General features: G+C 40.0%; 1 protein-coding gene across 2 annotated transcripts in view; it reads left to right on the top strand.

Annotated features, from left to right (window-relative positions):
• pold1 (polymerase (DNA directed), delta 1, catalytic subunit) overlaps positions 1-22,701 on the top strand; it is a 114,151-nt gene that overhangs the window by 48,093 nt on the left and 43,357 nt on the right. For both annotated transcript variants that reach the window (XM_060849489.1, XM_060849488.1), the window contains exons 14-17: positions 241-329; positions 2,189-2,305; positions 3,166-3,279; positions 7,207-7,354. In XM_060849489.1, coding sequence (XP_060705472.1) covers positions 241-329; positions 2,189-2,305; positions 3,166-3,279; positions 7,207-7,354 — 468 coding nt within the window. The remainder of the gene's footprint in view (positions 1-240; positions 330-2,188; positions 2,306-3,165; positions 3,280-7,206; positions 7,355-22,701) is intronic.

The raw sequence follows: 22,701 nt of genomic DNA, 5'->3' as shown, positions 1-22,701 counted from the left end.
CTTCAAACTGATTTGTAATGCTAAGGTGATCAGGTTGCAAATAGAGTTGTTAACAAAAAATGTATTTAGGTATTTCATGCAAGTGCAAGTCTGTGAAGAGGCAAAAGTAATGCAGGTTCCTGTGAACTCAACCTATGATGTTTCAGTCCACAGAATACAGCAACTGTTTGAAAAGAGTTGCAAAACCTCTCATGAGTTGTTAAAGTAAAATGTGATGCTGTATTAATCTTAATTTTCTAGGCAATGAAGCATGACTTGGTGATGCCTGTGGTCAAAACAGAGGGTGGAGAGGACTACACTGGCGCTACTGTCATTGAGCCAGTTAAAGGGTAACGGCTAGGTTATTCAATGTTTGAAGTAATCTGCCACTTGGCTGAACATGGGGTGATTCTGTATTGGAATCCTGGCACATTACTTCACTGTTTACTTCTATTCTTTCCACACTCGTTAACACAACCTCCTTTAGTCTTTTCTATTTGTAATGTTCAACCTTTTAAAGCCATGTTTTGGCATCTCCTCATTGCTGCTGAATGATCTTTTAATTACACTAGTGTTCTCTATTTAATTTCAGCAACTTCTTATTAATGACTGTTTTATTGTTTGTCTGCACGGAACACTCACTAGCTCTTTAATCGGTTGTCTGTGCAGATAAAATGATCTATTCCCCTCGGGCTAAGAACTTTGAGTAAATGATGTGACTAGGAAAATATATTTCCTATGCAACTGCCTTCCTAAGATCTTTTTCTTTATCAATAGCTTCAATTGCCGAAGAGAACAGGGAGGAATGGGTATAAACCTGAGTTTTCAAGTTACTAACTTATATGAGTAGATGGTGTTTGCTTCCACTGGAAATCAAAGACTATCATATTATGCCATAAAACTCATTTTATTTGAGGGAGGCTGAAAATTTTCCTGAAACGTAATGCCAAATGATTAGTAATTTTCTATTGTGCCCTTACCCATGCAGCCTGCAGAACCATTCACCAATTTGGGTTCTTGATATTGAGTTTTAAAGTCGTTTATCCCTTTTGCTTGCATACATTGTTAGAGTGATTCCCCACTGGAGTGTGTCAATTTGCATGAGATCAGAAATTTCTTGTTTTGTATTCTTTTATGGAATGGGAACACTTTTTTTAGACCAATGTTTGTTACCTGTCCCTAATTACACATATGTGGATGGTGATGAGCTGTGCCTTGGCCAGCTGTGTTCCATGTAGTGTGGGTGCTTTGACTATGTTATTAGGAAGTGAACTCGAGGATTTTGGTAATTAGATTAGATTACTTACAGTGTGGAAACAGGCCCTTTGACCCAACAAGTCCACACCGACCTGCCGAAGCGTAATCCACCCAGACCCATTCCCCTACATTTACCCCTTCACCTAACGCTACGGGCAACTTTCATGGCCAATTCACCTAACCTGCACGTTTTTGGATTGTGGGAGGAAACGGGAGCACCTGGAGGAAACCCACTCGGACACGGGGAGAATGTGCAAACTCCACACACACACAGTCGCCTGAGGCGGGAATTGAACCCAGGTCTCTGGTGCTGTGAGGCAGCAGTACTAACCACTGCCATTGTGCCACCCAGTGACTATGTCATTTTCAGGGAAACTTGCAGGTGTTGGTGCTTCTCTGCATCTGCTTAACTTGTCCGCGATGGTAGAGGTAGCATGTTTGGAAGGTAGTGTCAAAGCAACTTGCTGACGTTTGGGTGAAAATCCTGAGGCCAGTCGTATCACTTTACCTTATCTGTGAATGTACTTGGATTAGTGTTAAATTTGAAACTCTTCTGAACTGTGTCTGAGCTATAGCTAGCTGAGACGTGGTGGGAGCTCCAACAAAGTATGTTATTCCATAGGTGATATCAAGTGAATTATTGTTGACTGTTGTAATTCATGTGCCTGGTCTTCATAAGGCCAAGGATGAAATTCAAAGTCACCCATACCATGTGAGCCTTAATAATTTCTTTTCATTTTGAACATTAAATAAATGTTACATATTCTTTCCCCTGTAACTCATATGTGTATGGCTTTGCCCTTGACCTGTATTCTGCTGGAGAGTACATTGAACAGGGTGTCTCTCTCTCTCTCTCTCTTATTCCCTGTCTATTCTGTAGAAGTTTGTGTTCTGAAGGCTCCACAACATTCTGCACTTCACAAAAAGTAATTTTTGTTTTCTACTCCAACAGGTATTATGATGTCCCCATTGCAACTCTGGATTTTTCCTCACTGTATCCATCTATAATGATGGCACATAACCTCTGTTACACAACACTGCTGAAGCCAGGTGCTGTGGAAAAGTACAAGTGAGTTGCGTGGCTTTTTAAAAATTGGTTATGTTTAGGTGATGATTATTCATGTGATTGAGTTGCAACCTTAGTTGCTTTAGGGACATTACTGTTTTGCTGAACCATCCAGTCTGCTAGTCTAATCAGAAATAGGTGGGATTTGCCATCTCTCCTCCTCTCTAGCCCCCTCCAATTTTTTCCATGACCCCTTCCCACACTGCGCTCTCCATCACACCCTCTCCACCTGCCTCTGTCTCGCCCACCCAGCCCTCTTTCCCCAACCGCAACACCCCACCTGCCCTCCCCTCTCCCCAACAGGCCCCCTCTTCACCAATCACAAAACCCCTCTCCCCCTCCCACCCCCACCCCTTCCCCACTTGGCGTTTCCACCTGCTCCCCCTCTCCCTCCACACTCTCACCTTTCTTGCTGTCTCATATCTCACCCCTCTCCCCTTCCCTCTCTCCCAATTCTCTTTTACCTTCTGTCTCGCCACCCCCTCCTACTCCCTCCGCCACTCTCCCCTCAGCCTGCCCACACTCTTCCTCGATGGCTAGAAGGTATAGTTCTCAGTTGCTATATCTCTTTATCGAGTGCTCTCTGGAAATGGCTAACTTGGCCAAGACCAGATCAAAACTAGTTTATCTTTTTCAGCTGCACTGCAAGTGTGTATTTTTCTAGTAATGCTGAGCAGTCCATTCAACTTGCTGTATCTTTTTAAGCTTGAAGTCATAAGCATGTTAGAAGCTTAGGAACCGTAGCTGGTGGAACCAAAACACATGTGGAATGGTAACATATAATAGAGGCTCGCTTTTCCTTAATGAAAGATAGTATTCATTTTATGGCTTTATCCTCGACACTCTACCTTTTTCCTTTCAAGTATTTCTTCAGACCAATTCATTAAGACCCCAACAGGTGACCAATTTGTCAAAGCTTCAGTACGAAAGGGTCTTCTTCCAGAAATCTTGGAAAATCTTCTGTCTGCAAGGAAAAGGTGAGTATGGTAATGTTCGGTCATTGGAGCAGTATTTGTTAATTCGTCGGCTGTAATTATTGGACTTTGTTTAGTTAATTGGTCAAATTTTGCTTTTATTGGCCTGGGCAATTGACAAAATTGACAAGTGAAGTGCTATCTAGAATGCACTGTCTGAACAAGAAGATTGATTTCTGGGAGGAAAGGGTAAGTCTGGGTGAGGTTGAGTGGAATTGAGTAAAAGAATAAGAAGTGATCCCATTGAATAAAATGCTTTAAGAAAGCTTGACAGAATTTTTAATGTTTCCCTTGGCTTCTAAATGTAGACTTGGAGTCAGGATAAGATGCCACCCATTTATGAATAAGAATCTGAAAGATTCTTTTCAATTGGAGTTATCTATCCAAGATGGCAGTGAACGTTCACTGGTTGAATATGTTAAGATGAAGAGAGACTTTTGGTTGCTAAGGGAATTAAGGGATATCTGGATACTGCGGAAAGTGAAATGAAGGTAAAAGGTTAGCTATGATTATATCAATGATGGATCAGGTTCAAGGTTGTATGGATTATTCGTCCTTCTATTTTTATGATGTGTGGTAGAAGCAGACTCAAGAAAATGTTCTAAAATCTTGAGTACATGTTGGAAGAGAGAAATTGTAACATCCTTGGGAAAAGAGCACGGTAATGAGACTAAATGAATAAAGAAGTGCAATTAAATGAACTAAATCAGCATAAACATTAGTTGCGTTTGCTTCATCAGACTTCATTTTAATTGCACTTCTACCTTATTTCATGACCATACCTATTGTTCCATAAAACTTTCCTTGCTGATGCTACGGGTTGGAAATGTGTCTCAAGCCTCTGTTAATTATGCCTTCTGATGAGTGCTGAGAAAGTGGATCAGTGGGTTTTGGATGGCCAATATTCTCTCAGAACACAGCATAGAAAGAGGCCATTCAGTTTATCATGCCTGCACTAGTTCTCTGAAGTAATAATTTGCCTAGTGCCACTTTCTGTTTTCTCCATATCCATGCACAGGACTACATGGTCGAAATGCAGACAGGGTGTTTCAGATGACTGGGAAGTCTGGAACCAGGGGGTCACAACTCAAGGATATAGGGAACACCATTTGGGATTGAAATTAAATTTCTTCAGCCAGAGTGGTGAACCTATGGAATTCTGTGCCATGGAAATGATCATATTGAATGATCAAAGTCCACCCATTTTCTCTGTTGCAATGTTTTATATCCATGTTCCTACTGTCCCTGTTATTAGCTGAGCTCAAACCTTTTGTGCAACACTTCATCAAATGTCTTTTGAAAGTCCAAGTACACCACATCAACAGCATTACCTCCTATGGCCCTCTCTGTTACTTCACTTTAAAAAAATCTCTCAAATTATTTAGACACTGTTTGCCCATAGCTAATCCATGCTGGCTTTCTTTCATTATGCTACATTTGCCCAATTGACCTAAGTTTTGATCTAAAGACAGCTAAGACACCTTGTAGGGAAGGAGTTGGTGTGAAGGTGTTATACCTCTCACTGCTTTTTTGCATTAGAGTGGTGTGCCTCCCTGGCTAAGATCTGCATTAACCTTGTATCCCTCCTGGTAGTTGATTTAACACTGGTAAATACTTGAAGCGACCAGCTAGACAAACGCTCTGTTGGGAGGAGTGGACCAATCTTGGATCATGATGTAGAAAATAGTGGTGCTGGAAAAACACAGCAGGCCAGGCAGCATCCGAGGAGCAGGAGAATCTTTTGTTTTGGGCATAACCCTTCGTCAGGCTTATGCCCGAAACGTTGATTCTCCTGCTCCTCGGATGTTGCCTGGCCTGCTGTGTTTTTCCAGCACCCCATTTTTCAACTCTGGTTTCCAGCATCTGCAGTCCTCACTTTCTCCTCCATAGGAAATAGTGCACAAGATTAGAGTTGGCAAGATAATTTAAGGAAGAGATTGAATTGAATGTATTGTCACATGTACCAAGGCACAGTGAAAAGCTTTGTCTTGCGAGCAATACCAGCAGATCACCTAGATAAGTAAATAATAGGTAAACAGCGGCAAAAACCAAAACACAGGTACAGGTGAATGTTAAGAGTTTGAGAGTCCATTCAGTATTTTAACAACAATAGGATAGAAACTGTTACACAACCAGCTGGTGCATGTTCAGGCTTCTGTACCTTCTCCCTGATGGTAGAGCTTGTAGAAAAACATTGGCAGGGTGCGATGGATCTTTGAGAATGCTGGCAGCCTTTAATTGATAGCGGGCCTTGTAGATAGCTTCTGTAGATGGGAGGTTTTCCTTTGTGATTGTCCAGGTCGAGTTCACCACACTCTGTAACTGTCTCTGATCTTGAATGGTACAGTTGCCATACCAGATAGTGATACATCCAGACAGAATGCTCTCGATGGTGCTCCTATAAAAACTGGCAAGGGTATTCGCCGTGATGCCAAATTTCCTCAGCTGCCTGAGGAAGAAGAGACATTGTTGGGCCTTTGTAACCAATGCATCCACATGAAGAGTCCAAGAAAGCTTGTTGTGGATGACCACTCCCAGGAGCTTGACACTCTCTACTTGTTCCACTTCTGTGCTGTTAATGTGTAGGGGAGCATGAGTAACATCCCATCAAAAGTCAATAATGATTTCCTTGGTCTTGCTGGTATTAACAAATTAAATTAAGTTATCATGGACGGGTACTGGGAAAGGCTAATGGAAAGCTGGCTTTTATATCTGGACAGCTGGAATAGAAAGCGGTTCAAGTCATGCTTCAGCTGTGCAAAACCCTGATTAGACTATCCTATAGAGATTACTGGAAACAGTTTTGCACCCGCAGCCTACTAAGAGGTATGAAACACTTTTTACATAAAGGATGGTAGAAGTTTTAAACTCTTTCTACAAAAATCAATCAATGTGAGATCAATGGCTCATTTTCAAATTGGGATTGATAGATTTTTTTGAGAGGCAAAGGTCGTAAGAGATATGGGGCAAAGATGTGTCTACAATGTCAGCTCACAAATTATTCATGATTTCATTAACTGGTGGAACAGCTTTGGGAAGCTGAATGACTTGCTCTTAGTCCTATGTTCAGTCACAGATTTTTTATCTTTGTTACTCTGGAGAGAAAATCTTGTGGCATGGTGGTTGTGACCCACCTCCTAGGCCAAAACTCTCCAGTGAAGACCAATCCCAGGAAATGCCGCCATATTGTAGACAAACAGGCTGAGTATTAGTGTGTGAATATTTCCAACACATGACAATGCATGTGGTAAGAGTGGGAGAGACTCCTGGTCAGCATGTGTTGGAAAGAAGGTTGAAGCCTCTGTCACAACTTGTAGTTTTGGAACTGCAACCTGCATATTGCCAGAGCAATCTGAGTATTTTGGAAGTTCAGTGTGGATCAGATTTTGCCAACAACATGGGACTTGTTTCCCATTCCGGCTAGAGTGGATTAGGGACTTGCCTCCGTCTATGTTAGAAGGCGTGACACTGTGGCTCTGATCTATCTTTGGGCAGAGGACTCGAGTAGCAGTAGTTACTGTGAAAAGGGTTAGTATATCTTGCACCAGATGTGAGTGTCAAATAGTCAGGTCAGGAATTGTCTATGCCTGCTATGGGATGAATCAGCATCTGTTTCTCTCTCAAATTGTTATAACAATAACCTTGCACAAGACTGGGTTTTTTTGACCATGCTAGTCATTTTATTGGCTGCTTGGGTGATTTTTATAGAACATTCAATTGTGCTATAAATGGCACATTTTCATATATTTGAGACATACCTATTGTGCAATGATTTGCCCATTTTGAATGGGCAGCATTTACAGCCTGCTGACCTGAGACTCTATTCAAATGATGGGTTAGCGTTAGAAGGGCCCTGATCTTTATGGCATTTATATTCTGACAAATGAAGTAACATATTTTCAATGTCATTCTACCCCCTCCCAATTCAAGGGCAAAGGCAGAACTAAAGAAAGAGACGGATCCATTCAAACAAAAGGTTCTTGATGGTCGTCAACTTGCCCTGAAAGTGAGTGCAAATTCAGTGTATGGTTTCACCGGAGCACAGGTTGGCAAGCTACCTTGCCTGGAAATATCACAGGTGAGCTTTGGTGTTGTGTTCTCATTCTGCCTTTCACCACCTGCTCCTGCCTCCTTTCATAACTTCCCAAACAAAAGCCTGCAGAGTGACTACTTTCAATTTTTCCTTGCTTTCTAAACATGTGCACATTGAGTAAGATTTACTTCTACTGGGGTATTTGACTGAGAAACAAATGGATTTTAGTTTTATTTGTAGGAGAGTTTTCATGCCTTTTACGTTTTCAAAAGTTGAGAGTTGATTTAGGTACCAAAGAGTCCAGGAGTTGATGGATTCTCATAAGCTACCTATCATAAGTGCGGGCATTATGTTTGTGGAGCTGGACCAATGAGTTGGTTGAAATTATGCCTGATGACTTGCAAAATTAAGCTAAATCCAATCCAAAACTGCATAAAACCAATCATAAACATTGGATTGGCACCAAAACACGACTAATGGTCTAGTAACCTTCGAGCATGTTGAGTTCAAGTATAGCTCAGTTGTGACCCAATGCTTAAAGGAGGAGCCACCCTATTGTCATATCCTCGTGGGGGTTAGGGTTTACCTAAATTGTGACAGCCCAAGAAAAAATGAAGAGTAACTGAAGTACTGTTGTTGCTTCATCACTACATTTTGTACGTTTGAAAGACAAAGCAATATCTTTTATATTTGTACTAAAGCTTGGTGTGCATTCGAGCTAACTTTCCCTGTGCTAATTAGTTCTTAATCTAAATTATACTGAGGTGTTAGGGACTTACTACACTTTTGGAAAGGGGGAAATAAATCAAAGGAATAATTTTGTACACCTTATCTCAATCAGCTGTAAGACAGTTTGACAGATCTATATGAGACAAGTTATCCAGTATTTTTCTCTTGACATGAAAGTTGCGTGACTTCAGTGAGGAGATGATGAGCAGAGCCGTGGGAAAGTAATATTTCGGTATTGTACATAGTTGTGAAATAGAACTAAAATAATACTGGAACTTGCTTCCAAGAACTTTTCTGAATTACAAATGAGTAAAGCTCTCAGACTAAAAAGGAGACATTCTGTTTTACTGATACAGTAACAGTAATGGGAACCTTGTTTAAATGTTAAATGTCTTAAAAACAACTTCTCACCAAGAAGAGATTATACACAACAGATTTTTTAAAAATGGTTGTAACAAATGGGTGTATTCGTATATGGGTAATATGTCTTAATATGTATAGCCAACCAAGCTGTATGTAGTCAGAAGACTGTAGTTGTGTGATGAGTCTTGTCACTATGTTCTCAGAAGGGAGACTGTGGTTAAGCTTTGCAGGAAGTTGTGTTGAGCAGGATAAGATGTTGTAAATCAATTTGTCAGCAGCATCTTTGCTCACCCTCCTCTGCTTTCCTCAAGAAGTGTCTCTCTGTTCTTACTGCTTCAGAAATATGAGGTGCTGGAGTTGCTTCATGTCTTCTGTCCTTTACTTGAAGATAGTATTATCACCGTGCATTAGTGTTGTGTCTTTTTAACATAATAAAATTAGGCACTTGATAAGAGCATGGTCCAAAAGAAAAAGGGAATGGAGAAAGGTGGATGACAAAATGTTTGGTCAGAGATGTGTATTTTCAGGAACATTTTAAAGGAGGAGAAAGGTGCATGTTTAGAAAGGGAATTTGGTAGCATAGAGCTGAGGCAGCTGCAGCCATGATTGTCAGTGAAGCAAAGTAAATCAGTCATGTGCAAGAGGCAGAATTGGAGTAGATTGGATATCTTGGCAGGTTGTAGTGCTACAGGAGGTTAGAGATTGTGGGATTTGAGCAAAGTTTGAAAATTTTATTATTCTCTTTGGGTCTGCTTTCACAATCACTTGTGCTATTAGCACTCTGTCACAACTGAGCCTCAGTCCTGTTTTTGACCAGGATACTTTCAAGAAAGATCGTGATCAGCAGTGGGAATCTTGCTGATTCTAACTATGGGTCATTAAGACCAGTTTTTGTGCTCCGGTGTCTCCTGTGGCCAAGGTAAACTAATTCTGTAAAGCCAGAGAACAAGTTTGGCCCATATTTACAATGGATTGAGGGGCATCAGTTCAGTTAACGGCTAGAAAAGTAGCAACAACTTAGATTCGTTGAGACATTATAAAATTTATAAAATAATGAGGGGCATAGATAAAGTGAATAGCAAAAGTCTCTTTTCTTAGGGTAGGGGAGTTGGAAAGTAGAGGTCGTAGGTTTAAGGTGAGGGGGGAAAGATTTAAAAGGTACCTGAGGGGCACCTTTTTCACACAATGTGGTGCATATATGGAATGAACTGCCAGAGAGTGTGGTGGATGCAGTTACAATATTTAAAAGATGTATGGCCAGGGACTTGGAGAGGAAAGGTTGAGAGACTTTTGGCCAAACATAGGCAAGTGGGCTTAATTTAGTTTGTGAAACCTGGTTAGCATGGACAAGTTGGACTACAGGGTCTGTTTCTTTGCTGTATGACTCTGAGTAAGACTCAGTGCAAGTTATGGTACAGACAACATTGCTTTGAACATGTTTAAGTTAACGTAAGGTGGAAAATAGGAGGTTGGCCGTGGCAGTAATGAAGTAGTTGAACCTATAGATAAGGAAAACCTGGATTGTGACATCAGATGAATTGAAGCAGGGATAGTGTTGAGTGCTGTTATGGATGTGGAAATAGTTAGTCTTAGTGTAGATATCTGGTCACAAGAGCACCTCAGTGTCAAACATAATACAGTATCAAGGTTGCAGATTGGTTCATTTGATGTAGAGAGTGGTGCAATGGATGGCAAGAGAGCTGGCATTGTTCTTCTGAGGGCAGAGATGTTTAGTCAGAAGCTTAAAACAGATGTTCCAAATTTTGAACTGCACAGAGGCCAGTGTCCTGTCACCAAGTCCCTGTTTGATAATTAGTGCACATTACACTAGCTGTGGCCAGCCAGCTCACAATCAATCCTCAGTTGAGGAGATTCTAATCTCTTAGTTATATATATTTTTTCCTCTTATGCTCCTTTTTTTTATTTTTCTTCTTTTTTCTTTTCCCCCCACATACTATCACCTGACAGCGGTGGTGCTTATGATTCCCTAGTACCCATATCGGGTGTGTGCAGGCGTAGGACATCTCCTGGTTAATTTTTTTTTTCTTTTGTTTTCAAAGAGGGCAATGCTCTGTGATGAATCCCCTTTTTTCTTTCTTTTTTTTCTTTTTTGTTAATCCCCACACTACCGCCTAACTGCGGTAGTGCTTATTTTTTCCCAGCACCCATGGTGTATGTGTGCAGGTCTGAGACACAGTGAGAGACACAAGGTGTACGAATCTTTATTCAATTTCCACCACCAGGAAAATAGGAAAACACTCGAGTGGCCTGTGACAAGCAGTGCCCTTCACATCAAAAAGGGCAATGCTGTGTGAACAATCTCCTGGATAAATTTTTTTTTTCTTTTTTTTTGGGACGGTCCTGTTTATTTTTTTTTCTTTCTTTTTTTTTCTTTTTCTTCTCTTTTTTTTCCCCCTAACCCCACACTACCGCCTAACTGCAGTAGTGCTTATTATTTTTAACCCCAGCACCCATGGTGTGTGTGCGCAGGTGTGAGACACAGTGAGAGGCAAGGTGTACAAATCTTTATTCAATTTCCACCACCAGGAAAATAGGAAAACACTCGAGTGGCCTGTGACAAGCAGTGCCCTTCACATCAAAAAGGGCAATACTGTGTGAACAATCTCCTGGTTATATTGGTCAGCCAGGGCTTTCCTGATTGGTGCAGGTTAACAACCTCAATTGCAAACCTTGTAGTTAATGAGGTCTACCTGGTTCCAACCACTATACAAATGATGAAAGATTTTCACAGAGGAGAAGTGAGGGCAGTTGTGGCACAATGGTAGTGTCCCTCACTCTTGGCCAGGAGACCCAAGTTCAAGTCTAGTTGTGCTAGAGGTGTGTAATAACATCTCTGAAGAGGTTGACCAAGGAAATTACTGAGAACGTAGACTGTTGTGGTGCAATGCTAGTGTCATAGAAATGTACAGCATGGAAACAGACCCTTCGGTCCAACCTGTCCATGCCAACCAGATATCCCAACCCAATCTAGTCCCACCTGCCAGCACACGGCCCATATCCCTCCACTTACCTCTGAGTGAGACTCAAGTCTCACCTGCTGCAGAGGTTGAACAAGTTGATAAGAAAATATCTTTAAGATACATAGCAGTCCAGTAAACATGTGAAAGAGAAAGAGCAGAGAAAGAAAAACGGTTTCTGCTGGCAGGAGGGACACTAACCAGAAGACCTGGGTTTAATATAATTGACAGTCTTACGGACAGTGGAGCAGAGGGAAGTTGAGGGCACAAAAAATGCACATCAGGTTGTTAACTAATCTGGTAAAGGAGATGGCAGAGATGTTGTATATTTAAAAAAAGTGACAAGTTCCTTCTCATCTGTCTTCCAGCATTCCATTGTTGTTCCATGTCAGTGGGGTTTGTCATCCAGCACCATCTAAAGTTTAGTTACATAATAGTCATGAAGGAGCTATAAATTCGGGTGGCTGCCTATCTGGACATTGCTGGCTTGTGTAAGGTCTTGGACAAGGTGGGGAAAGGAAACTGATACATTGTCATCTGAGCCTTGTAAATTGTGCAAGATATTATTTTCAAACATCTCATTATGATAAGTGACTAGCCTTGCAATGAGTGGTTGAAAAATAATTGATCTTGATCTGCAGACAAGATAGCCATGATGTAAGCACAATTACTTCTGTTTTCCTCATGCCCTTGTTTGAAAAGATTTGGAAATCCAATACTGTTTTGCTTTATGTGGAATTAAGAAAATAAAGACAGAAACCCTCCTTGCAAAGTAATTTAACTGATTAGCCAAAGTTGTGAATACTAAGCATTTGGACCTCTAGCATACTGACAAGGCTGGTCTTATCCCAGGGGATAACTGCAGTCATGCGATATGAGATGTTTATAACAGATAAGTGGGTTTATAACTGTCAAAATAACATTTCGACACTTACATGTTGGTTGGTTAGACTTTAACTCTTCATTGATTGTTGGTGAACCTTGTTGGATGAAGTCTAGTGGCTTGATATTATTCTTTTAGTCAAGTGCTGAACTTGATTGCATAGTTTATTTCATGGCGTGTGTGGTAAAATGTCTACTCTGAAACCAATGACTATTGGTTGGAACTTTAGGTTAATAATGAAGACCAGGATCTTGCCTTAAGATATATGTAATAAAACAAATAGCACACATCTGATTTGGCAAATCCTCAGAAGTTTTTTTTTCTCTATCTCGAAAGGCCCATCCTACTTTGAATTCATAGCCATTTTGAGTTTTTCAGGCGTTTGTTGCTGCAGGTAAGGATTCAGGTCTTGAATAAGTTTGAGAGTGTAGGAATTATCGTGGTTCCATTTGCCAGTGGACTTGCCAGTTGATGTTGATTTCTGTAGGCCCCAGGGAGGGCATCAAATGACATCTAATTAAAACTTCCAATAGTTTGAGGCAGGGAAGGATTACTTTGGTTAAATATGCCTATTTATCTATGTTGCATGCGCTTGCTTTCTCCAGGGTACAGCATTGAAGTCTGCTGCAAAAGCACGTTGTATTGTCATATGTAATTCACTTAAAGATCATGATCAGTGCTGTGTAGTTATAGTTAGAATGGCATAAATAAAGCATTTTTGTTTTGGTCTTTGTAGAAAACTTTGGAATACCAAATTAAATTTTGGTTCCTTTGTTCAATTGGCAATATAAAGGTTTTGACAATGTTTCAGAAGGTGTGAGAATGATACCCAGCTTAGAAACATCTTAGCTATCAGATTTATCGTAGCCAGCCAGGAGAATCAGATAGAGATGTTCAACATAACGAAGGAACTGGATTGGACCAATATAGATTTTTTTTTCATTTAAAGAACTCATAAAAGACAAAGAGCCATGTCTTTAAATTGCACAAGGGTAGAACTAGATTAGCTGTCAGGCGGTTCATTGACCTATGAAACAAGCTTGTGCAGTGGATGCAGATTTGCTGTGTGCGCCATGAGACATGAGCCTGTTCCTGGCCGGGAAAGAGGTCACAGTACACATAAAGGTTGGAAGAATATTAGATATTAATCATAGTCAATCATTATTAAGTCTTCTCTTTCTGTAACTTACTGGTTGTGCATTCTTCTCAAACTACTTTGATTCCTAAAGGAAATTGCTGCAAAAGTACAATCTGACTCCAAAGGTCTTCACTCCAAACTCCTGAATCATCTTCAGTCCGGACACATTTTTTTCATTCATCTTTCACAGGCATCATCTTTCCCCTAACAATTGCAGGAAGTAGACTGCAGTGTGACTGCCCCTTTAATCTCAACTCACTTAGCCAACCAGGTATTTATGTATGGTAGTGCAGATGCTGGAATTCTGAAATTAAAAATAATAATCTGGAAGTACTCAGTTTTAGCAACGTCTGTGGAGAAAGAAGCCATCAAGTGACTGAAATTTTTGTTGAAGCCTGCTGTACATGATTTCGATTCTGGAAGGTTGAGTGAAGTTTATTTCAAGTTGAGACTCACCAGGTTTGAATCCTATGGTTCTTTACTGTATTAGCAGCTTTTTAAAGCTCCTTTCTGCACTGTCAGGTTGTTCTACAAGACTTATTTTGCAATCTTTCATGCTTGCACAAATCATTTTCATTTCTCATTTTTTGGTCATTTTTTTCTAGAAAGATTTTAAAATTTACTAGAGTTTAATTTTGTTTCTCCACATCCTTTTTTTCTGTTGTTGTGAACATTTTTTTTTCTCTTCACGAGTTTTCTCCCTTCCTCTCTCGACTGCACTGATATTCACTGGCTCAATTTCACAGCCAAGAGAGATCCTGACTTCTTGCAAATGCAGCCATTGTTCATGATTTGAATTTATTGTATTGAAGGTTTTTTACTACTTGTGATGATTGCAGTTGAACTTAATTTTTTCCTCACTCATCAGCTGTGCTATCACTTCCAATAAGGATCAGAAGATAGATTTCAAGAATTGAATAATTATCTTACCAGTCTTTTCTGACTCGTGGATGATGGTGCCAGTTACAACTTCCTATTTGCCTCTTTGTCAGATTGGCTAACATAGTGCAGAGAGGCAATTGGGCCTGGGACTTCCTTGCTCTTTGTGGCTCAGCTGTTTACTGTGTTAATCAGCTCAGCTGTTAGAAATCTGCATTTATTTTAATTGAAAATTATAATTTTCTCCTTACAGGTCACAAATAGTATTCCCTGCTTTTTGTATGGGTGGTGGTTGGTGTAGTTTTATCCATCATAGTTTGAAGTAAAGCTAGAAGAACAGTTTTGCAGAGAAAGCACACTGCAGTTTTGAGGAGGAAGTTTTTCTGATAAATAGAATTGAAAATCACAACAGGCATCTCCATTGTGGGAATTGAACCCAAACAATTGGAATCACACTGCATTGCAAACCAACAGTCCAACCAACTGAGCTAACCAACTGTCTCTAAGATTAATGACACACTCAGAAGAAATCTTAAATGACCAACCCCTTATTCTGAAAAAGAATCCCTTCTAGATTCCCCCACATGAGGAAACATCCCAAAATCTACCCTGTCAAGCCCCCTCAGGATCTTTGATGTTTCAGTACAATTGCCTCTCATTTTACTGATTTGCCAATAAGCATATGTTCAACCTGTGCAACCTTACGCCATAAGGTGATCATCTTTGTAAACAGCGTAGTAAACCTTTTTCTAAACTGTCATCAAAGCATTGTATTGCAGATCAGCAGTGTAAGCTGATCGTGTGGTCTCACAAGTGTCCTCTGCAGTATTGTAAGACTTCCTTTCTTTAGAATTTCATTCCCCATGCAATAAAGGCAAGCATACCAGTTCCGTGGTTGTATACTAACTTGTTCATGTATGAGACCCTGGAACCCCTCAACAGCAACATTCTACAATTACACTCTTATTTAAATAATATCCTGCCTTTCTGTTCTTCTACGCAACCCCATTTTATTCACATTATACTGTGTCTGCCAAATTTTTTCTCATTCTCAACCTGGTTACAGTCATTCCAAACAGTTGGTTGCATACTTGAGCAACCCATCGTTATAGAAAAATCGTGCTTTAGAAACAATGCTTTAAGTGTTGGCATTGTTAATCACATTACAGCGAATTTGTGTTAACAAAACAAGCATTATAACAGAACAACCTGTATATCTATTTGCAGATACTCACCTCACAATTTGTTTTCCCAAGTTTCCAGCATCAGTAAATTAACTGCAAATATTTTTGAGTCAATGCTCAGATATTTAGGTGTTGATTATAGAAGCATTGGCTGGGATACTGTGGCAATTCACACCTGTTACATTTTGAATAAGCATCCACAAGATGATTTTTGGGGCTGGCTTGATTTAACTTCTCATCCAAAAATTAGCTCCTCTGACAGTGCAGCACTCTCTGCTACTTCAAGTCTTGAAGTGGAACTTCAAATTACAACCTGACTCACTGGCGGTGGTAATACTAATTAAACCGTTTCTGTTGACTGCTCTTAAACAACTTCACTGACTCTTTGTAATGGAAGTTGTATGGACCTTTCAGAGGTTTATCACAAAGTAGCATGTAGGCGATTCTATACATTTAAAGGAGCTGTATTGGAGGAAATGTGGTTGCAGGGATAGATCGAAGATCAGAAAACAATGGACGTAATGTCTTGTACCCAATGAAAGTGAATGTGAATAGCATCCTATGCTGGTACAAGTTAGGTGCCTTTTGCAGGTTGGACCAAAGCACTTCAGTGCCAACTAATTTCTACTGAAGTGGGCTTGCTGTTATTTTGGCAATAGGGTAGCTAATTTATGTGTAGACAACCCCCATCTACAATTGGAAAGAGTACTGATTCTTTTCAGTTAGTACTAAACTGAAGTGTTTGGTCTAATCCTACAATGGGTCTTGAATCCACAACAATCTGTCTTTGATGCAAGTCCTCTTTCAACCACCTTCCTCGAGTCTGGTCTTATTCCCATTATGCTTGCCATGAGTCTTGGTCTTAGTAGACACGTCAAAACTTGTATTGTTTTGTAGTGTGGTAACTATTATTGTACACATTATTTTAAGTTCCATACCTCAATCTCCTATTTTTCCCTTTTTGTTCTATTTGTGTGGTTATGTCTATGAAGAGCCCTGGGAGTTTTTTTTCCCCCTCTGTGACTTACATTTCAACAGGACTGATAATTAATTCACTCTTTCCTTAAATGTCACTTCAGAACAACTTTTACTGCGACTCAATAGTCAGTGAAGGCTGCTTTGATCTTGAAAAGGTTGCTTGAGACACCAGTTATTGATGATTTAACAAGCTCTAACTGCGAACTTGCAGCTGATGATTAGGAAAGAGATGGCTGATGTAAACCAAGGTTACAAAAAGAAAATTATGCAATTTGGGAGCAGATTAATGAGGTTATGTTGTAAGTCCTTTCATGTACAAGATGGCAGTGGCGGGGGTTGGGGGGGGAGGTGGTGTTGGTGTGGTGGCTCTGCTGTGGTAGAGATGCTGCAAGGAATGTGGCTGCTATGAGTGTGTAATTTAGTTTTAGTACAAACAGGCCTCAGGAAACGGACAGTTTCCAGCTTTCCTGTGGTAAAGTCTTGCTTCCTGCGTGATACAAATCTGCTGGTATTAGTGCTACACAGTTGGGCTTGGGCTTCTGTTGTGCTGTTGCAAAATGGATTGCAAAATTGATTTGAATTTCAGTTGAAATCATTTTCCTTTGTGTTCTCAGCGCTGCACTCACCTGACCTGACTCTTCTGGGTGCATGAACCCATGTCCCAATGGCCGTATGGTAGTTGGCTCAAGTGGATCATCTGTGTATGTGTTAAGTGCTTTTTGATTACAGAGAGCATTGTTGATCCTTCTGTTACTTGTTGTTTGCACATGCATAGTTGTCAGATCTCTGTTGTTATTGTAGTCAAGTGTGTACTTGCAATCATCAGGCACTTTGCACACTTTCTTTCAGCAGTGGTGACTGTACAACAAGGAACAGTCTGAAAATCTAAGTTATTTTTTCAGTCCCTGATGCAGACATTTTGAGTGATTAAAAGTAAAATATTGCGGATGCTGGAAATCTAAAACAAAAGAAGAATGCTGGGGGAAGCTCAGTATATCTGACAGCGTCTATGGAGAGAGAAACAGAGTTACTCTTATGAATCAGACCTGTTCTGGAGAAGACATATTGGACTTGATGTTAACTTTATTTTGCCACAGAAGCTGCCAGAAATTTGGGGGTCAGCTTTAGTACTGTCATTACAAATAAGATCACTAAAATGTGAATGCCTCACTGGGAAATGAGGAAATTTCTCTTCATGCTGAAATGCTGGAAATCAAGCCTCGCTATTACCAAAGTTGTCATAAAACTTGATTTTACGAAAGTATGCAAAATTCTTTATTATACCTACCTTTTAGACCCAGCTTAACAGAAAACACAGACCGGGTTTATGTAATTAACAATGATTACTATTTATTACAGATGATTCACTAGCTGCATATAAATAATTATGAACCACTGACACACAACTCTACCAGTTAAAAACTAATCCTTTCATAAAACTCCCCAATCCACGCATGGGCCAAGATCATGGTTTCACGAGTGGAAGGCAAGATTGGGTAAGCAGTTCAAAGCCTCTGTCCATAGTGTTCGCTGAAATGATCCTTTTGGCTTATCAGGCCCAACTCTTTAACTGCCTTTCTCCAGGTCCATTCACTTGCAGGAGACACAGATCAATTGCTTCACAATTGTAATGCCTGTGACTTATTGGTTAAGTGCCATAGCTCAGAGCAATTGATGAGGGGAAATAAACATGGTCTTCAGACATGGTGTTTTCTTCACTGCTGAGAGCAGGACAGTTCTCTACTTTTCAAAAGACTGAAAGCTTCTCATTGAACATTCATCCACAAGCTGCTCAGCTACCTGGAGCCAGTCACGTTGGCCGGCAGAAAGTGTTTGTAGTCGACAGTGGGTCACCATTCCCCAGACCATTACTTGTTTTTGACATTTTTCATACATGTGCTGGCTCCAACTAGATCACCATGTCTCCTCTCCCCACCGTGTCCCCAAAAAAACTGTTCGTGCACACCAGTGAAAACAGCACTTATAATGACTGTCAGGTAATTTGCTTTTAAAAATTGCAGTAATTCTTTCCACGGGCCTTGCTTTTTAATACCAATCATTTTCCTATTTCAGTCCTCAATCAAAAATAATGAAAAATTAAAAGATATAGTCTTTTTAAAGCTAACTCAGTCTGGGGATCAACAGGTGATGTAAACTCTTCTAAACTGTTTACTGAGCCTCTGCGAAGTGTTAATATGAAATTGCTGTTTTCTAAACAACAGCTAACCTTTTTGCTGTTGTGAAAGAGGTTGTTAACTTAAAGCCAGTTCACATCAACTTAATAAGTAGTTTTGTGAGATTCGCTCATAGAACTGGGCACTCCGTGTTATGCACTCCTTTTAGCCAGTACGCATTTGTTAGTATGGACTGGGTTGATTGTTCTGCTCATGGTATTAAGCTTCAGTTGTATTTGTTGCTTTGTTTTCTCCCCCTCCTGAAGGTAACAGAAGCAAACGTTCAGATTCAAGGATGCCAGATTAAATAACCATTCTTCAAATTACTCATAAAGTTGACTTACGATGCACAAAATAAATTCTTAAGAACATACTCTTTTTATAATTACATTTTAAGAAGTCAAATTATTGTAGCAAATGGCTGTGTAACTAGTTTTGGCTATAAACTTAAAATTCTTAGGCAAAAAAATTCTTTAAAATTCCTTTTCAGGTTTGTTATTTCAGTACATCAACCGCCTGATGGACAGCGCTCTGAAAATTAGTGCTTCCTATCGGACTATAGCCTGGTGTGTGATTTTTAACTTTGTACACCCCAGTCCAACATCAGCACCTCCAAATCATCACTAAATCTGTGAATGTGAAATATATATTATTTTAATCACAGTCCTCAAAGTTGATGTGCCCAGACTTTCTAACACAGTTGCATGTTTCTCCCAGAGCCAAGATGCGGAGTTATTGAGAACCTTCCTTAGTAATTACACTTACTGTGAAAATTATGGGTACACTGCTGAAAATGCAAATGTAAAGCATGAACCCTCAACCATCCAGTTGCTATCTCTTCTGAGAACAACTAACTCATCGTATGTCTCCTCGATAAAGTAGTACTGCACCTCTGTACAACACAAGAAATAGGAGCAGAGTGAGGCCGTTTTGACCCTTTTCACTTAGTAAAACATAATCTTTTACTTTAACTCCACTTTTTTGCCTGATTCCCATATCCTTTGATTTCCTGAATGATCAAAAATTTTCTAATTGATGTTTCATCACTTTAAAGATGCTATGTTCTGTTTTCTAACAGTCGATAGTTTCGTGGTCATTATTAGTGAAACTAGCTTTATATTCCAATTTTACTCATTGATGATGAGATTTCAGCATAAGTTCTTTCATTGCTAGTCCACTATATCATGTCTCTCACTGTATAAGATCATGACATCATAAAACTTCAGAAAATTTTAGATAGGTTCCTAATGCATTAGAAAAGCTTTCCATATGACATAAGAGCAGAAATAATCCATTCAACACATCAAATCTGCTCTGCCATTTACTAAGATCACAGCTGATTTGATTATTCTGAGCTCCACCTCCTTGCCTTTTGTACCCATAACCCTTGATCTCTTTACTGATTAAATATCTGTTTATCTCAGTCTTGAATATACATAATCCACCTTCTACAGTGTTCTGTGGTAAACAATTTCACAGATTAGTTATCCTCTGCAAAAAGAAATTCCTCCTCACCTCTGTCCTGACTGGTTGTTCCCTCACTGAGATTATGTCCTGTGGGTCCTAGACTTTCCTACAAGGGGAAGCAACCTCTGTGTCTGCTCTCAGTCTCCAAAATACCCTTCTACATTTCAGTAAGGTCACATCTTATAATACTAAACTCCAATGGGTACAAGTACACTCTACTCTATCTTCCCTAAGGCAATCTTCCCATGTAGTTATCTACACTTCAACACATGTGCATTGCGAATCTGATTTAGACCTTATCATATTTCTGAGCTCACCAAATATTTTACCATTTCAGAGACGTGCTATCTTTCACTCCAAACACTTCAGCCAAGTTCCTTGTGGAACATTTGTGAGAAACCTGGCAACAATGGGAATAGATGGCAAAATACAGTATTTAATAAATTCTATGCTCAGTAGAAACTCCAAGGTTGGACCTATTTTCCCTCAAAACAAAAGCTGTGAAACAAGATTGCTTGTGATGCCACTTGTACTCAACAATGTGTTGGAATCATTATAAGGAATGGTCAATAAGTTAGCTTTAAACAACAAAATTCAATCTGGGATGCATGCCACTTTTCAACAAAGGTGGTTAGATAACACCGAACAGTGTGAAAACCCAACTAATCTTTCACTCGTCTGCTGCAAGTTCAGAGACACAGTCCTGGATGAATTAATTCAGGAGGACCCACTGTTTCAGAAGTTTGTCATCACATCTCTGAACAGGTTGCTTTTAAAATTAATCCTGGATGAGTATGGGCTAATGTGGTGTAATAGGAGTTTCCCTGCCTCTGAGCCAAGAGATGTGGGTTCAAGTCATACCTGTTCTAGAGGTGTGCCACAACATCTGTGAATAGGTTGACTAGAAAATGTCTTCTAGATGATTGGAAGACTCTTGTGGTGTAATTTTAGTGTCACTACCTCTGAGCCATAATGTTCAGGTTCGATTTCCACCTACCGTAGAAGTATGTCATAATTTACACAAATAGGTTGATTTAAACAACTTCTTGGATGGGTGGAGGGGGACCTTTGGGGTGCAATAATGGTGTCCTCACCTCTGGTACCTAGAAATCCTGGGTTTAAGTCACACTTGTTCCAGAGGTGTATAATAACATCTCTGAACAGGTTGATTAGAAAATATCCCCGCTGAATGAATCAGGCTAAACTACTAGGGATTAAATCAGGTAGTGTGCACAATTTAGTATCAGATCACAAACTTCTGGGAAGTTTCTGCATTAAATTGTTTTCTTATAACAGTTAATCTTTGTGACCAGGTTGCTGCTTTAAGGCTAGCTCATATCAAATAATAGGTAGTATTGTAACATACGCCCGTAGTACTGGGAACTCCCTTTAGCTTTTGGCACTCTGTCATTCTGGATTGTTTCAATTGCATACTTCATCTTGCCTCCTCTCTTTTCCTCCTCTTTTGAAGGCAGTAACAGAAGCTGACCTTCATCCCAAGGTGCCAGTATCTATGTAAATAGTCATTCAAATCGCATTCTCCTCATCTGTACCATTTCTGTCCATTGTGCACAACAGTAGTGGTCCCCGGATAGTACGACTGACTTCTGCCCTGTTGCCTAGGACCTTTTATCTTTTAATGTGCGTCTTTCTGTAAGATCCCTGTTTGTTCAGAGGGATTGGAAAAGATCTGCAGATTAATTTGTCAGTTTGCACTCCGTAACTCCTCTCATTCAGTTCAGAAGGTACCAGTTCAGCATTTTATGTAGTGATTGAGAGGGAATGAACTTAGGGGAATAATTAGACTTGAATGTAAGAGGATTGATCATTAAGTTTGTATATGATACAAAAATTGGTGGATTGGTAATTAGTGAGGAGGATAGCCTTACACCACAGGAGGATATAAATGGGCTGATCGGTGGCAAATGGAATTCAATCCAAATAAGTGTGAGATGATGTACTTGGGTAGGACAAACAAGACAAAGGAGTACATGCTAAATGGTAGGACCCTGGGAAACATCAAGGATGACCAGTTTGTCAAGATAACTGAAACCGAAAGAACTGTGGATGCTAGAAATCAGGAGCAAAAATAGAAATTGCTGGAAAAGCTCAGCAGGTCTGGCAGCATCTCATAGAGTCAAGAGGTGTCCAGCACGGAAACAGGCCCTTCTGTCCAACTCGTCCATGCCGAACAAATATCCCAACCCAATCTAGCCCCACCTGCCAGCCATCGGCACACCTTCCAGATGCCTTTTAAATGTTGCAATTGTACTCCTTCACTTCCTCTGCAAAACATTCCATATATGTACCACACTCTAAGTGAGAAAATTGTCCCTTAGGTCTCTCTTATATCTTTCCCCTCTCACCCTAAACCTATGCCGTCTAGTTCTGCTGTGGAGTGAGATCACAGTAAACTTTTTGGCAGTGACCCTTCCTCAAGTTCTGAGCTTTTCCAGCATTTTCAGTTTTTGTTTCTCAAGGTAGCAGGACAGGTGGATAAAGTGGTTAAGTTAGCTTTATTAGCTGAGGCATAGAGTTTAAAAGCAGAGAGGAGATGCTGGAACTGTATAAAATATTGGTTATACTAAAATATTGTGTGCAGTTCTTGAATCCACACTA

This window comes from Hemiscyllium ocellatum, chromosome 33, assembly GCF_020745735.1.
Source record: "Hemiscyllium ocellatum isolate sHemOce1 chromosome 33, sHemOce1.pat.X.cur, whole genome shotgun sequence".
NCBI classification, from domain to species: Eukaryota; Metazoa; Chordata; class Chondrichthyes; order Orectolobiformes; family Hemiscylliidae; genus Hemiscyllium; species Hemiscyllium ocellatum.
Note: the sequence above shows the minus strand (reverse complement) of the source record. Positions and strands in the feature narration are given on the sequence as shown.